At 34.9% G+C, this 15536-nt stretch overlaps 1 protein-coding gene across 2 annotated transcripts in view; it reads right to left on the bottom strand.

Annotated features, from left to right (window-relative positions):
- LRRC40 (leucine rich repeat containing 40) overlaps positions 1-15536 on the bottom strand; it is a 60048-nt gene that overhangs the window by 43839 nt on the left and 673 nt on the right. For both annotated transcript variants that reach the window (XM_036255966.1, XM_036255967.1), the window contains exons 2-5: positions 9729-9910; positions 7998-8071; positions 4615-4744; positions 622-745 (exon numbers count right to left, since the gene is read on the bottom strand). In XM_036255966.1, coding sequence (XP_036111859.1) covers positions 622-745; positions 4615-4744; positions 7998-8071; positions 9729-9910 — 510 coding nt within the window. The remainder of the gene's footprint in view (positions 1-621; positions 746-4614; positions 4745-7997; positions 8072-9728; positions 9911-15536) is intronic.

Here is a 15536-nt window from a genome sequence, read left to right as displayed (position 1 = left end):
CTCTAAATCGAGAATTCTGAAATGATTAAGTATACTTAATTAAAAAGTACAGAAATGTATCTTAAATATTTTTACCCCTTAATATTAGTTCTACAATACTTTAAATATGATGGTACAACGGAAAACTGTAATAGAAGCACTTAATTTTAACTTACAAAAAGATTCATAATTTAGGCAAAACTACACTATCTCTTGTCATTATTAATTATGAACCTCGAGGAGGCTACAGCTATGACATAACCATATGTCATAAATAGAAACACCTATGAGAGGAGAATAACCTCTTAGTGAATGTTGAATGAATGAATGAAAATATAGCATAACTTAAAAACTTAACCAATTTCTCAGGTATAAAATTTTATCACAATTTATAATCATATTTTCTTTTCTTTTTTTGATATGCCAAAGTATCTTCTTGGTGTTGTTGAGGAAGATGATAGGTAATTATGGCCTGGAGAAAATCTGATTAATTATTGTTATTTGCATTTATCACCATAAAATCTATTTTACTTCTCTGCAACTGTATGTATTAAAATTTATTTTTCTAAATGTAAGTAGCATCAACTTCAAATATATGTATATATATATGTTATATGTATATGTTTTAAAACAGAGATTTACTTTTCATTCCACTTATTTCTGCTGGCAAATTCTTCAGTTGATTACAGGAGAGATTGAGTCGCACCAGACTGGATAGAGAAGAAAAACTAGCAGGAACGGTTGTAAGGCAATTATTTGAAAGATCCTTTAAAAAGAGAAAGACAGAATGAATGGGTAAATAAATATAAATAAATTATCCCTGAAGGGTATTTCAGAATTTTGCAAGAATTGAAACATTATTAAAAAATATATATTTCAGCCCTGGGTGGTTTGGCTCAGCAGTTAGAGTATCAGTTCGTGGTCCAGAGAGACCTGGGTTTGGTTCCCGCTAAGGGCATGCACCTCGGTTGCAGTTTGTCCCCAGCCCTGGTTGGGTCGTGTGGGTGGCGACCACTCGATGTGTCCCTTTCACGTCGATGTTTCTCTCTCTCTCTCTCTTCCTCTCTCTCCCTCCCACTCTATCTGAACAAAAAAAATAAAAAAATGTCCTCGGGTGAGGATTAAAAAAAATATATATATATACGTGTGTGCGTGTGTGTCTATGTGTGTGTGTGTGTGTATTTCAGAGGCGATATGTTTTGTAACCTCATCATTCATTACCTCAATATTCTGTAGGCCAACTATGTGCCTAATAATGTAGCAGAGTGAAATCAGAATGAATGCTGACTTCAGAAATAGTTTACAAAAAGGGTTCTACTAATACTAAGTGATGCTATTCCATGTATCCTGTTTAAAAAAAAAAAAGTCCATTTGTTCAGCCAATATTTACTGAGTACCTATGATAAATAGGCCAAACTGTACAGGTAAACTGTAATATGAAATGAAATACAACTTGGCAAGAAAGAAATATTCTTGAAAAAAGAAAAATAAAGTTGAAAATATGGCCATTTTAATTTTTGAGGAGAAAATATTCCCTCTTGTTTTCTGCTGACCTCAGCAAGTCTGCTTTCACTAAGTCCAGAAGTCCACTACACTACTACTGTATTCATTCATTCAAACTTGCCTAATTAATCTTTATACCTAATGTTTCCTTTAGCCATCGTTTCTGTTTTTTCTTTAAACAGTTATGGGTGAACTTTTTTTTTAACTCCCTTTAAAAGACAATGTTATAAATCAAATAATTCTTATATTTGAATTTGGTGTAAGTACTCTACTAGCTATCACTAAACTGTTAGGTAGGGCCAGTAGTAACAATGAATAGAAAAAAATAACTTAAAGGAAATGCTCTCTGAAGACTTTCAATTAGTCTAATATTAAACAGTTGCATTCTGTAACTCTAAATAAATTAAGAAGATACAAAAAGGAAGAAATGCTATATCAGCATTAAAAAAAAATAGTGTTATATTGTAAATAACATATTATCATAATCAACAACATACAACATAATAATCTACAACTCCAATACTCTAAACTCTAAGAATTAATAGATTACTAATAAATAGGTATTGTATAATACTAAAAGTTACTGACACTAAATGCAATGTAGTATTCTGGACTGGATCCTGGAACAAAAAGAACATTAGTGGAAAAACTGGGAAAAACCTTAACAAAATCTATACTTTAGTTAGTAATATTGTACCAATATTAATTTCTTACTTTTTACAAATGTCCCATGGTCATATAAAATGTTAACATTAAGGAAATCTGGGTGAAGGGAATACAGGAACTCTGTACTGTCTTTACAATCCTATGTAAATCTAAAGTTATTTTAAATAAAAAACTTAAAATAAAAGTTTCTACTAGAGAAAAAATATTAATTCACAAATTCATTTTAAATAACCCAAATGAACAAATCACTAATAAAGTTAGACATTTAATTATTGCAGTTAATAATTAAATTAGATATAAGCACATTTCATATAAATTAATTAGTATTTATATTTCCAATTCATAAATATTTATTCAGTACCATTATGCTAAGTAGTTTTTACTTCACTAAGAATTATTACTAGTATAAAGTGTTACAGATGCTTATTACTTTTAATGTTTTAATATACTGTTGCTCATATTATGGTTTATTTGATACTGAGTCCTTAACACAATTTTCAACTGAAATATCCTTTCATTATGCTACCTGTAATCTAGGAACCCATAAAAGCAAACAACTGTGAACTGCTGTAGTTAATTAGAAGGTTTCCTTTCTACTATAGACTTTTTTTTATAAATCCAATGGCTACCTTTTACCATTAAATTTCTTAAAAAAATCTGATGGCTCCCTCCTTTGCCACTCATTTCATCTACCTATGCCTTTTACTTCTCAAACCTTATTTCCAATCTAATCAGATCAACAGAAATACTAAAGGAATAGTAGAGGAGTGTGTGTATTTTGATTTCAAACACAAGAGCAGATAAAAGGCAATATTAAGAAGGATGCTTCACAGAAAAAAAAAGGAAGTAAAAGAAATAATTTTCCCCTTAAAAAAATAAACTTTGCCCTGGCCGGTTTGGCTCAGCGGTTACAGTGTCGGCCCGTGGACCAGAGAGACCTGGGTTCAGTTCCCGCTAAGGGCATGTACCTCAGTTGCATTTTGTCCCCGGCCCGGTTAGGGTTGTATGGGTGGCAACCAGTCGATGAGTCTCTCTCACATGGATGTTTCTCTCTCTCTCTTCATCCCTCTCCCCCTCCCACTCTATCTGAAGATAAACACAAAAAATGTCTTTGGGTGAGGATTAAATAAATAAATAAACTTTGAAGCTGAAATGACATGAGTTTTTCAAACATGTAATAGAAAAAAGAGCAAGAATATAATATTAAATGACTATGTGTGGTAGAGATTATTAGAACATCTGATCTAATAGAGCTAAAGTCTTTCAGTTAAGATACCTTATAGTGGAAAGTTAGTCCTTCAGTAGTAAAGTGGGGGCGGAGGGGACTTTGGAGTCAAAGAGGTTTTTGTTAAAATCCTGAATTCCTTACATATTAGTTGAATGACTTCCAATAAGTTGCTTCTATTTTATAAGCCTAGTTTTTTATCTGTATTAGAAGATAACACTATCTACCTTGCCATACATTCAAGCACAAAACAAAGTGTCTATTATTTGTATAATACTTACTAATATGATTAAAATAAGATTTATATTGCTTTACAGTTATTTCTACTTAGGATGTGACACAGCCCGGCTGGTGTGGCTCAGTAGATGGAGCGTCATCCCATGGCTGGGAAGTGCCAGTTCAACTCCCCCCATGCCTGGGTTGCAGGCTTGATTCCCAGTAGGGGGTGGGCAGGAGGCAGCCTATCAATGTTTCTCTTTCACATCAAAGTTTCTATCTCTCTCTCTAAAAAAAATCAATAAAAACATAGTTTAAAAAAAAAAAAAGATGTGACACAGATGTAATAAAAATTTTATCAAATGTGGCCATTTTGAAAAATAGAGACGAAAAGGCAGGCCTTAAAGGGACTATCTGGGGACTCAGAGGAGACAATCAGAGGAGAGGAAGGTTAAAGGCCTATAAAGAAGGAAGTGGAGCCCGGCTGGTGTGGCTCAGGGGATTGAGCATCATCCCATGGACTGAGAGGTCCAGGTTCAATTCCTGGTCAGGGCACATGCCCAGGCTGCAGGCTTGATCCCCAGTAAAGGGCGTGTAGGAGTCAGCTGATCGATATATCTCTTTCACATCTATACTTCTCTCTCTCTCTCTCTAAGAAAAAATCAATAAAAACTTTTTTTTAAAAGTAGAAGTGGGTATAGAAAAGGGAATTGGTATGTGCTAAAGATACCTTTCCTCTAATTTGCTAAGCTATAAATGCCACTAAATAATACAGTGATCCTCATCACCTCTTTCCCAAACTCTATTTCTAAATCAAAACCTAAGGTGATTTCATAAGAAAATATAGGAAAAAAAAAATTTACAATGGCTAATTTAACGATCTAATTAAAATGCAGTTTCTGGTAATCTAAATACATAATCAGCAGCCCATCTTCTCATGATTTTAATCATACACCCAAATTCTTAGCCTAATGAAAAATGCAATCAGCCCCACATCATATAAAAATTAGAAAATCACAACTTACCATATCTTCTAAATTGAAAAGTTTTTCAAATCCCTCCGGTATGCAAGTCAGTTCATTATGCTGGAGATACAGGCCCTTCAGGTTTCTCAGATTTGTAATTTCTTCAGGGACTATTTTCAGTTTGTTATGGCTATTAATTAATAAAATAAATGCTAAATAATTGGCTGACAACATATTAAATATTTATAAATGTTTGTTTTTGTTTTTTAAGCTAACCAACTACATGGACTCATTAAAAACATGAAATATGCCCTGGCAGTGTTGCTCAGTTGGTTGAGCATTGTCCTATGCACCAAAAGGTCACTGGTTTGAGTCCCAGTCAGGGCACATGCCGGGGCTGTGGGCTTAATCCCCAGTAGGGAGTATGCAGGAGGCAGCAGATTGATATTTCTCTCTAATATCAATGATTCTCTCTCTCTCTCTCTCTCAAATCAATCAAAACATATTTTTAAAAAACATGAATTATGATTACTAATATTAAAGTTATCAAACTTCATATCATAAAAGTATGCACACATTAAAACAGTAATCTAATCAAAGGGTTTCAAAGGAAAACAACAATGAAATAAAGGTTTTTAACAAAATAAATAATTTGTGAACTTTTTATTACTTCCTTATAATCAAGTCTTAAGTTTACATTTAATGTGAAAGGATACACTGGACTCTTACTATTTTATACACTATCCGAGTTTTAGAATTTTGACAAAGATGTGCGTACACACACTACCATGGAGTCACATCTTATATGGGGGTTATGTTTTAAACTTAGCACCCAAGACAAAAAAAGCTATTTCTATCTGAGGGCCTAGCATGTACATTTTAATGTAATATAAAACTCCACTCTTCTTTGTACTTAGTTTTAATGTTTCAGCTCAGTCTTTCTACAGAAATATTTAACTTATTGATTTAAGAGAAGTCCCTAGTCACTGAGGATGATATGCTCCCTGATAATTAAGAGATGCTTAACTTATTCTCAGATTTATCTCAACTATTCACTTAGGAATCCCACTCTATTTTCATGACACATACAATTATTCAGCAAATAATGGAAAACTGTATAAGGGGGTAACTAACAATAACCTCAAGTTATATTAAAATAAAAGTACTTGGAACAAAAATGTCAAAAGATGTGTTCTAAAATAAGAACTAGTAAAAACTGGGAAAAATTGGTTACTATTGTTGGTTATGTAATGAATATCTTCGTATACCATATTTGATAGGGATGTAGTTGAACAGAGTTGTAATTCTAGCTATATACTTCCTCCATTCTTTTCCTCGTTTATTTCTTCCATCCTAATGTTCACACTCATTGGAAGCTAAAGCTGAAGCCACATGCCCTGTATTCTCCCTCACCTCTTCCTCTCAACTCTCCCGCTCCTTGCTTTTGCAAGCCACTTGACTTGTAAGAAGTTCTAATGAAGTTCTAAACAATTAGCATCTTTTTTGTATATGGATATTGTTGTTGATTTATGATGATTTTAAGTTTTTCACCTTATGAGAACTGTTATTTTAGGATAATGTTTTTCCTCAAACCAGTTAATGTACCTTCAGAAAACTGAGACTTGGCTATGCTTTGTTAGATAGATCTGTAACATCTATTTTATAAACCACAATTTTCAAACTATGTTTTGAATATTTAAACCTTTTTGTCTCTTCTCCTAAATGAAATCTTACCTAACCCATTTTTTTCCTCTTCTGTGTGTGCATAACATATAAGGCAGTTATTCTTTCTTGAAAGTCTAGATGCGCAAGGAAGAGCCTTAGCTGCCTGGCTTCCCATATATCTATCAATGAGTACCAGAAGCATATCCAAAAATTCCGTAAGACCTCAAAAAAAGATTAAAAACCACTAATATCAAAACCATCAAACTTTTCTTCATTAATGAAAGAATTGTTTTCGCCCTGGCCGGTTTGGCTCAGTGGTTAGAGTGTCGGCCTGCGGTCCGGAGAGACCTGGGTTCGGCTCCTGCTAAGGGCGTGTACTCGGTTGCAGTTTGTCCCCGGTCCTGGTTGGTTGTGCAGGTGGCAGCTGCCCAATGTGTCCCTTTCACGTCGATGTTTCTCTCTCTCTCTTCCTCTCTCTCCCTCCCACTCTATCTGAACAAAAAATGGAAAAATGTCCTCGGGTGAGGATAAAAAAAAAAAAAAAGAATTGTTTTCAATTTTTTCTATTGTTTAACACTTAGATATTTTTAGAATATCAAAGTAATTTAGAACCTGAGATATCAACAAAGAGGTAACCACATAAAATTAAAACAAGTTTGTGTTTTTTTTAATCCTCACCTGAGGATATGTTTTTAATGATTTTTAGAGAGAGAGAAACATCAATGTGAGAGAGAAACATTGATTGGCTGCCTTCTGTATCTACCCAAGCAGGGATCAAACCTGTAACCTTTTTTGGTTTATGGGATGATGCTCCAACCAACTGAGCCACCAGGCTAAAGCAAAACAAAAGTTTGGTTTTTTTAAAATCCTCACTGGAGGATACTTTTCTATTTATCTTCAGATAGAGTGGGAGGGAGAGAGAGTGAAAGAAACATCAATGTGAAGGAGACACATCGACCGGCTACCTCCTGCATGATCCCAACCAGGGCCACGGATGAACCACAACCAAGGTACGTGCCCTTGGCCGGAATCGAACCCACAACTCTTTGGTCCGTGGGCCAACACTCTAACCACTGAACAAAACTGGTCAGGGTAAAATAAAAGTATTTTTTAAAAATCAACTGATCTTGCCCTGGCCCGTGTGCACAGTGGTTAGAGCATCAGCCCATGTACTGATGGGTCATCGGTTTGATTCTGGTCAAGGGCACATACCTCTCTCACATCGATGTGTCTCTCTAACACCAATGGTTCTCTCTTTCTCTTTCTCTTTCTCTCTGTCTCTCTCCCCACCTTCCTCCCTCCCTTCCATTCTCCCCCCCAAAAAAATCAATTAAAAAATATCATCAGATGAGGATTAAAAAAAATTGCCCTTAAATTTTTAAATCCAAAAGCATGTGAGCAATTCTTTTAAAAAACTTTTTCTTTCTTTTATTGAGAGGAAGGGGGAAGGAGAGAGAGACAGAAACACTGATGAGAGAGAACATCGATTGTCCTCCTCCTGCATGTCCCCCACTGCGAATTGGGCCCACAACCTGGGCATGTGCCCTGACTGGGAATCGAACTGGCAACCTCTTGGTGCATGGGTTGACAACTCAACCACTGAGACACACTGGCCAGGTGCATGTGAGCAATTCTAAAACAAAAAATAAAAATAATCTGAGAATTAAAATTTACAACTCCTATTCTGCTTTAACCAGTTTTTGAGGTAATACAAAAATATTTCCTAGTATTAGAAAAAAAGTTTTAAAACATTAGAAATAAATATGTTTACATTTTACCTGACATTAAGTTTCTGAAGATTTTCTAATTCTCTTATAGCAGAAGGAAGGGATGTCAGCTGATTGTCATGTATCTAAAAGTTATTAAAAGAGTCAATATCTTAATCTTATAATTAAATATATATTAATTTTGCCACTGTACAAAATTCAACAATAATCCCATTCTTCTAATTCAATAGCATCAAGTTGGGTATTGGAAATTTGTTCTGTGTATAGAAGAGGAAAAGGAGTTTGAAATTGATCAAACTGCTGTCTAGATATCATGAAGTTATGTCATCACTATTAAATATTATAATTTAAAAAACACTTCATCTCACTGAGTGGAATTTCAATCTTAAATGAGAGACGGGAGGGTTAGAAACTAACAACAATCCTTGATGGCATGATTTATATGTCAGCATATACAAAAATAAATGAGAAGTGGGTGAGGGACCTCTTTTATATTCTCAAAGAATCATATTGTTTTCAAGATACCAGGAACCTTAGAGAACACCTAAGCCAATCCATTCATTTTACAAATTTACAAAATAAAAATTCTCTAGAAATCTGACCAGATCCAACTTTTCAGATATCAATTGTAAAATATTTGATGTTCCTAAATTCAGGACATCAGAAGTATATAGATTGTGAAATAAACTATTCATACTTTATCACATGACATAGCAACTAGAAACTAAAATATAGTCCCTGAATAAATACACAAAAATTTAAGTTCAATAATTTAAGTCAATGTTGAAAGAAAGTTAAATTTTTTAAAAAAATCAATCTTAAGTCCAGTTGACCCTTGAACAACACAGTTCCACATATACGTAGAGTTTTTTTCAGTAAATACTGTAAATGTATTTTCTCTCCCTTATGATTTTCTTAACATTTTCTTTTCTCCAGCTCAATTTATTGTAAAATTACAGTATATAATATATATAACATGCACAATATGTTAATCTACTGTTTACATTATTGGTAAGGCTTCTGGTCAATAGTAGGCTATTAGTCATTAAGTTTTGGGGGAATCAAAAGTCATATACAGATTTTCAGCTGTGCAGATGGTTGGTGCCCCTAACCCCTTCATTGTTCAAGAGTCAACAGTACTTGCTTTAATGTCTAGAATAATAATTATATTAAAAATAATAGCAATAGGCCCTGGCCAGTTTGGCTCAGCGGTTAGAGCATCAGCCTACGGACCAGAGAGACCCGGGTTCAGTTCCCACTAAGGGCACGTACCTCGGCTGCAGTTTGTCCCTTGCCTGGCTGGGGTCATGTGGGTGGCAACCACTCAATGTGTCTCTCTCATGTTGATGTTTCTCTCTCTCTCTCTTCCCCCCTCTCTCCCTCCTGCTCTATCTGAAGATAAATGCAATAATAATAATAACAGCAATAGAAAAATGAGTAGCAGCAAATACTTGTTAAATACTAATTCTGTTTGCATACATTAACTCATTTAATTCTAAAAACAGTATGTTTATAATCAGGTAGTAATAAAAGTCCTGGTTTATAGATGTGGAAACTGAGGCACAAAGAGGTAACTTTTCCAAGTTTACACAGCTATCAAGTGCAGAGTTGAAATTTGAAGTGTGATGCTGAATCTACTCCCTAACCATTATGTTATGCCTAACAATAATTTATTCTTGCTTGTAGTTTACCAACTGAAATGGGTTTTCTGTGTACCAAAGCCTAAATTTAGAATTAGAGTCTCTTCAACTAATGACCTATGTTCATAATCAGTCAACTTACATCAAGAACAGTGAGTGCAGGCAGTAGTCGGAGGTCATCTGTAAGTGACTGAAGTTTATTGTTGGATATGATTAATTTGGTCAAATCCGTCTGCTCCCACCATCGCTCAGTAGCACTGAATGAAAGATTCTGACTAGCTTCCTCAGGGACATCCACATTTATTCGCCAGACACACTGAGGCACTATTTCCACCACAACCAGACCCAAAAAAAAGGAGGGGACAGAAAACAAGCAAACAAGCAGTTAGATACTAAATGACATACCTTTGTTGTTGTTGTTAATTCTTACCAGAGAATATTTTTTCCATTGATTTTTAGAGTAAGAGAAAGGGAGGGAGGGAGAGAGGGGGAGGGAGAGAAAGGTTGATGGGAAAAAGACACAACTACTGGCTGCCTCCCGGTCGGAACCAGAGCTGGGGACTGAATTGAACCTGCAATCTAGGCATGTGCCCTTGACTGGGAATTGAACCCGAGACCCTTTGGTGGGAGGGCCCATGCTCTAACCATTGAGACACACTGGCCAGGATGTGACATACTTTTATAATAGCTATTCAGTTTACCTACTGAAAAGCAATTGCTGAAATGTTAAAAAAAAATAAAATTTCAAATAAGTCAAATAGCAACAAATTGTAACTACAGTAAAAGTTGATTTTATTCAAAAACAATGTGATATGTATTTTACATATTAGATCTCACTTTTATCTTTATTCAATTATATTTACTATATACACGCTCTGCATAGCACCTAATTGTACATGTATACAAGACAAAAAAAAGGATTCAACCATTATGCTAAGAGTAACAAAAGACATGAAGATCAACATTTATAAGGTAATGTTATAAATATTATAAGTTTATATTAAGTCTGAGAAAGCACTTAATCTATTAGCTACTATTGTAATAATAATAATAGCTAATAAAAATAATAGTAAGATTTACAAATAACAGGTAATTTTCTAGCATACCAACTCATTTAAACCTCATAACAACTCTGTGAGGCAGGTGCTATTACTATCCTTGTTTTATAAATGAGAAAAATGTGACATGAAAAATTATAACTTATCCAGCTAGGAAATAGCAGAGATGGGATTCAAACCCTAGCAAAGCTATATTGTCTTGCCTCTCAGTGAAGACACATCACTGACTCTGAAGGCACATCTGACTCTGGTAGCTGCTCTCTATTTTACCTGACATACTCAACAAAAATGATAATGCATGTCTACACAAAGATTGTACTTGAAAGCCCATGGCAATTTTATTCATAATAGCCCCAAACGAGAAAAAAACTCAAATGTCTATCAATAGGTGAATGGATTTTTACTTGACAATAAAAAGGATGAGCCTAAAAAAAAACCAAAAAACATATACTAAGCAAAAGAAGCCTAAAACAAAAAATATCAAATGTATAATTCCATTTAAATGAAATTCTGGAAGAGGTTAATCTCTATTGATCAAAAGCAGATCAATCACCAGCTGTGTGCAGCACTGGAGTTAGACTGACAGCAAAAGGGGCATAAGGGAACTTTTCAAGTGTTGGAAGTGTTCTATAACTTGATTGTGGTAGTGGTTCCACAACTGTATACATTGACAACACTCACTGAACTGTACACTTAAAATGGATGCACATACTATTTGTGAATTACAACTCAATAAGGTTAAATTGAAATAAAAAAGGATGCCAATTTAAAAAATACAGATAATGGCCCTGGCCGGTTTGGTTCACTGGTTAGAGCATCAACCTGTGGTCCAGAGAGACCCGGGTTCGGTTCCCGCTAAGGGCACATACATTGGTTGCAGTTTGTCCCCAGCCCTGGCTGGGTTGTGTGGGTGGCAGGCACTTGATGTGTCCCTTTCACGTCAATGTTTTTCTCTCTCTCTCTTCCTCTCTCTCCCTCCTACTCTATCTGAACAAAAAATGGAAAAATGTCCTCGGATGAGGATAAAAAAAAATAATAATAATACAGATAATGTAATATATGAAAGTAACCATATATATATGTAAATGAATAAACAAATATTCACATATATGTGTGTATATATATGAAGGAGAAAAGAAAGACGGAGTATAACAAAAATTTATTATTAAACAAATGCAATTCTTAATAAATAAATTTGAATAAAGCTCATGTTAAAATGCTTATGTGACTATGAATTGTTCAATGTGTCATTTTGCTTCCTTGGTACCTAGTACAGTATCTGGAAGAAATATAGATAGTACATATACTACAAATGCTATTTAAATAAGTATGTGGCACTATCCATAGCACACAAACACTTTCATGTTTATTATCTCATATACTTCACATAAAATATCTCTTATGATGTCTCACACATATTGACAGCAATCTGAAAGAAGCCATGTTTGGTAACATCTTTTGAACATAATTCGTAATTTTAGGTAATAATATTTGGGGATAATGATAAAGATAATGAGGGGACTTTTTTAAAAATTGGTATATTTTTCAAAGTACAAGCATGTGTAGGGACAATGTGATATTGTCTGGTTTTTGGCGTTTATCTTTTAGGTAATAATATTTGTAAAAGGGACAATTTGGTATAAGTTTATCAGAAAAGAGAGTAATAATCATTTTCTGTAATTATGTCAAAAAATGCTTCTGTACATTTTTATCAATTATAAAATCTGTAACACAGATTTTAAGAACCATAACCAACGGTCTTCTGTCTTACTTCTATGTCCTACTTACTGTTGAACCACCAGTTATTAAGCAGAAAGGTGTAGCATAAAAAGATAAAGGACAAAGATATACAACAATAAGAAAACAATCCAATTTAAAAATGGGCAAAAAAGTCTACACAGGCACCTCACCGAAGAAGAATACAGATAGCAAATGAATATATGAAAAGATGAAACACATATGTCATTGAGGAACAGCAAATTAAAATGAGATACCACTACATACCTATTAAAAGATAAACACCAAAAAGCAGACAATACCAAATGATGGCAAAGATATAGATAGAGCAACAGAAACTTTCATTCATTGCTGGTGGGAATGCAAAATGGTAGATATACTCTGGAAGACAGTCTTTCAATTTCCTCCAAAGCTAAGCATAATCTAACCATGTGACCCAGCAATGGTGCTCCTAGGTTTATACCCAGTATGTCCACACAAAAACCTGCACACAAATAGCAGCTTCATTCATAACTGCCAAAAACTGGAAACAATTGAGGTGTCCTTCATAAGGTGGATATACAAAATGGTACATACATACCATAGAATATTATTCGGTGATGAAAAGAAAGGAGCTATCAATTCAAAGAAAGAAATGGAGGAAACTAAAATGCATATTGCTTAGTGAAAGAAAAACAGTTTGAAAAAGCTACAAACTCTGAGACCAATTATATGACATTTTGGAAAAGACTACAATACATCAAGAGTAAAAAGACTGGTGGTTGCCACAGCTTCAGTGGAAGCAGAGTAAAGAATGAATAGGTAGTCGGCCAGTGTGGTTTAGTGGCTTGAGCATCCTCCCATGGACTGAAGTCCCAGTTCAATTCCCAGTCAGGACACACATGGCTGGGGTTGTGGGTTCAATTCCCAGTAGGGGGAGTGCAGGAGACAGTCGATCAGTGTTTTTCTCTCACATCGATGTTTCTCTCTCTCCCTCTCTCCCTTCCTTTCTCTCTAAAAAAAGTCAATAAAAACATATTTTTAAAAAATCAATAGAGTTGAAGGGATTTTTAGGAAAGAAAACTATTCTATAGATAGTATAATGGTGGATACATGGCATTATTCATTTTTCAAAACTCAGACTGGTATAACACTACAAGTAAAGAGTAATATAAACTATGGGGGAAAGAATTTTTATTTTTGTCATTCTTAAAGTATAGGATTCTGAAAAGAGATGAGAGGCCTTATCTATATACTTAGGAGTAAGATTTCAAAAGGGTTTTATATGCTGTTCTGAGAACTTTACTCTGAACCTTGAGGGCTACGGAGAGTCATTGAATATTGTGAGTGAGCCCGGCCGGTATGGCTCAGTTGCTGAGTGTCGATCCATGTAACAAGAGGTCGCCGGTCAGGGCACGTGCCCAGGTTGTGGGCCCAATCTTCAGTGGGGGACATGCAGGAGATGGCCAATCGATATTCTCTCACATCGATGTTTTTCTCTCTCTCTCCCTCTCCCTTTCTCTCTCTCTAAAATCAATAAAGAAAAAAATAAATAAATATTGTGAGTGACATAAGATCTGTGTTTTGGAAAGATAATTCTTGGTAATGACACTGATTTACAGGGTGAAATTTAATACAAGAAATCCAGGAAACCCCTTTGGAGGCTACTGAAATAAGAACAGCAATAACCAATTTTTACTATGTGCTTTTTATGTACCAGTCACTTTACATGTATTATCTCATTTAAACCTTAGTAGGTCCTATTATTATTATTACCACATTATAAAAGAGAAAATAAGACACGGCAAGATTAAGCATCTCAAAGTTACACTAGCAAAGATATGAAAATAAGGAGCATGGCCCCATAAGGGACTACAGATAGTTCAGAATTACAGTGGTTTGGGTGTTTAACGTTGACTGACAAGAGATAAAATTGAAGGCCAAAGTTAGATAAATACCTTCAATGTTATGGTAACATAAATTCCTTTTTGAAATATAAGCTACAAATACCATGTGCCTCTCCCATTTATATCTTTTCTCTCCTATGAATGTACATTCACCCATTCAACATCTTTTTACTGAGTACCTAGTATGTGTCAGGTATTGTGTTTGGCTCTGTTTATACAATAATAATCTAAAGAGTGCTGATCCATGTCATCATGGAATCAGGAGTCAAAATTCATTTGCTCCCTAAAACTTTAACAGATTAAATCATCTGGGTCCAATCAATATATACATTCCAACACACCACTTTGTTATTTGGAAATATTCATTCACTCACTTACTCCTTCCACAAATGTTTAATAAGAACCTGCTATGTACCAAGCACTATTTTGGGTGCTAGGAATACCACAATGAAAAAAACTAAGCTTCCTGACCTCATGGAACTAACATTCTAGTGAGAGGGCAGGGAAGTCAGTAAACAAATACACTACAAATTCTGAGAGTGATAAATGCTTCTTAAAAATTCAACAGATAAGCCCTGGCCAGTGTGCTCAGTTGGCTGGAGCGTCACCCTATACACCAAAAGGTGGCAGGTTCAGTTCCTGGTCAGGGCACATACCCAGGTTGCAGGTTCAATCCCCAGTCGGGGCATGTTCCAGAGATGGCTTATTGATGTCCATCTCTCTCTCTCTCTCTCTCAAATCAATTTAAAAAAATAAAATTAAACAGGTAAGAGAACAGAGTGTTAGCAATAATGTTTATAGATAGGGTATTGAGGAAGAGCCTCTCTGAGGTGTGGCCTCTGAGCAAAGTCTTATAGAAAGCAAAGGAGTGAGTTCCAGTCAGATATAAGGGAAAATGTCAAGCTTTGGGAAAACCAAGTGCATATGCATATCTGTAATTTTAAAATACTTATGTTCCCATTGATTAAGAGTTGTATCAGGTAGAGCAGAGATTTTAAGTTATATGTCCTTTCATTCATTCAGCAAGTATTTTTTCTGGTCTATACCTGGCACAATAGTAAAAGCAATCATTACAAGGAAAATGGAAGGTTTTAATACCAGACAGCCTAAAACGCGATAATAAATAGAGGAAACCATTACAGGAAGATTGATATACTGTCTGTTTCCCTACTTCCCATTACCTATCAAATAGGCAAAAGAGCAGCTGGCTATTATTCACTCATGGTATCCAAATTTGTGCTAGTTGATCTGTATTAGGTTTATCAGGAT

This window comes from Molossus molossus, unplaced genomic scaffold (genome assembly GCF_014108415.1).
Source record: "Molossus molossus isolate mMolMol1 unplaced genomic scaffold, mMolMol1.p scaffold_m16_p_12, whole genome shotgun sequence".
Classification (NCBI taxonomy): Eukaryota; Metazoa; Chordata; class Mammalia; order Chiroptera; family Molossidae; genus Molossus; species Molossus molossus.
Note: the sequence above shows the minus strand (reverse complement) of the source record. Positions and strands in the feature narration are given on the sequence as shown.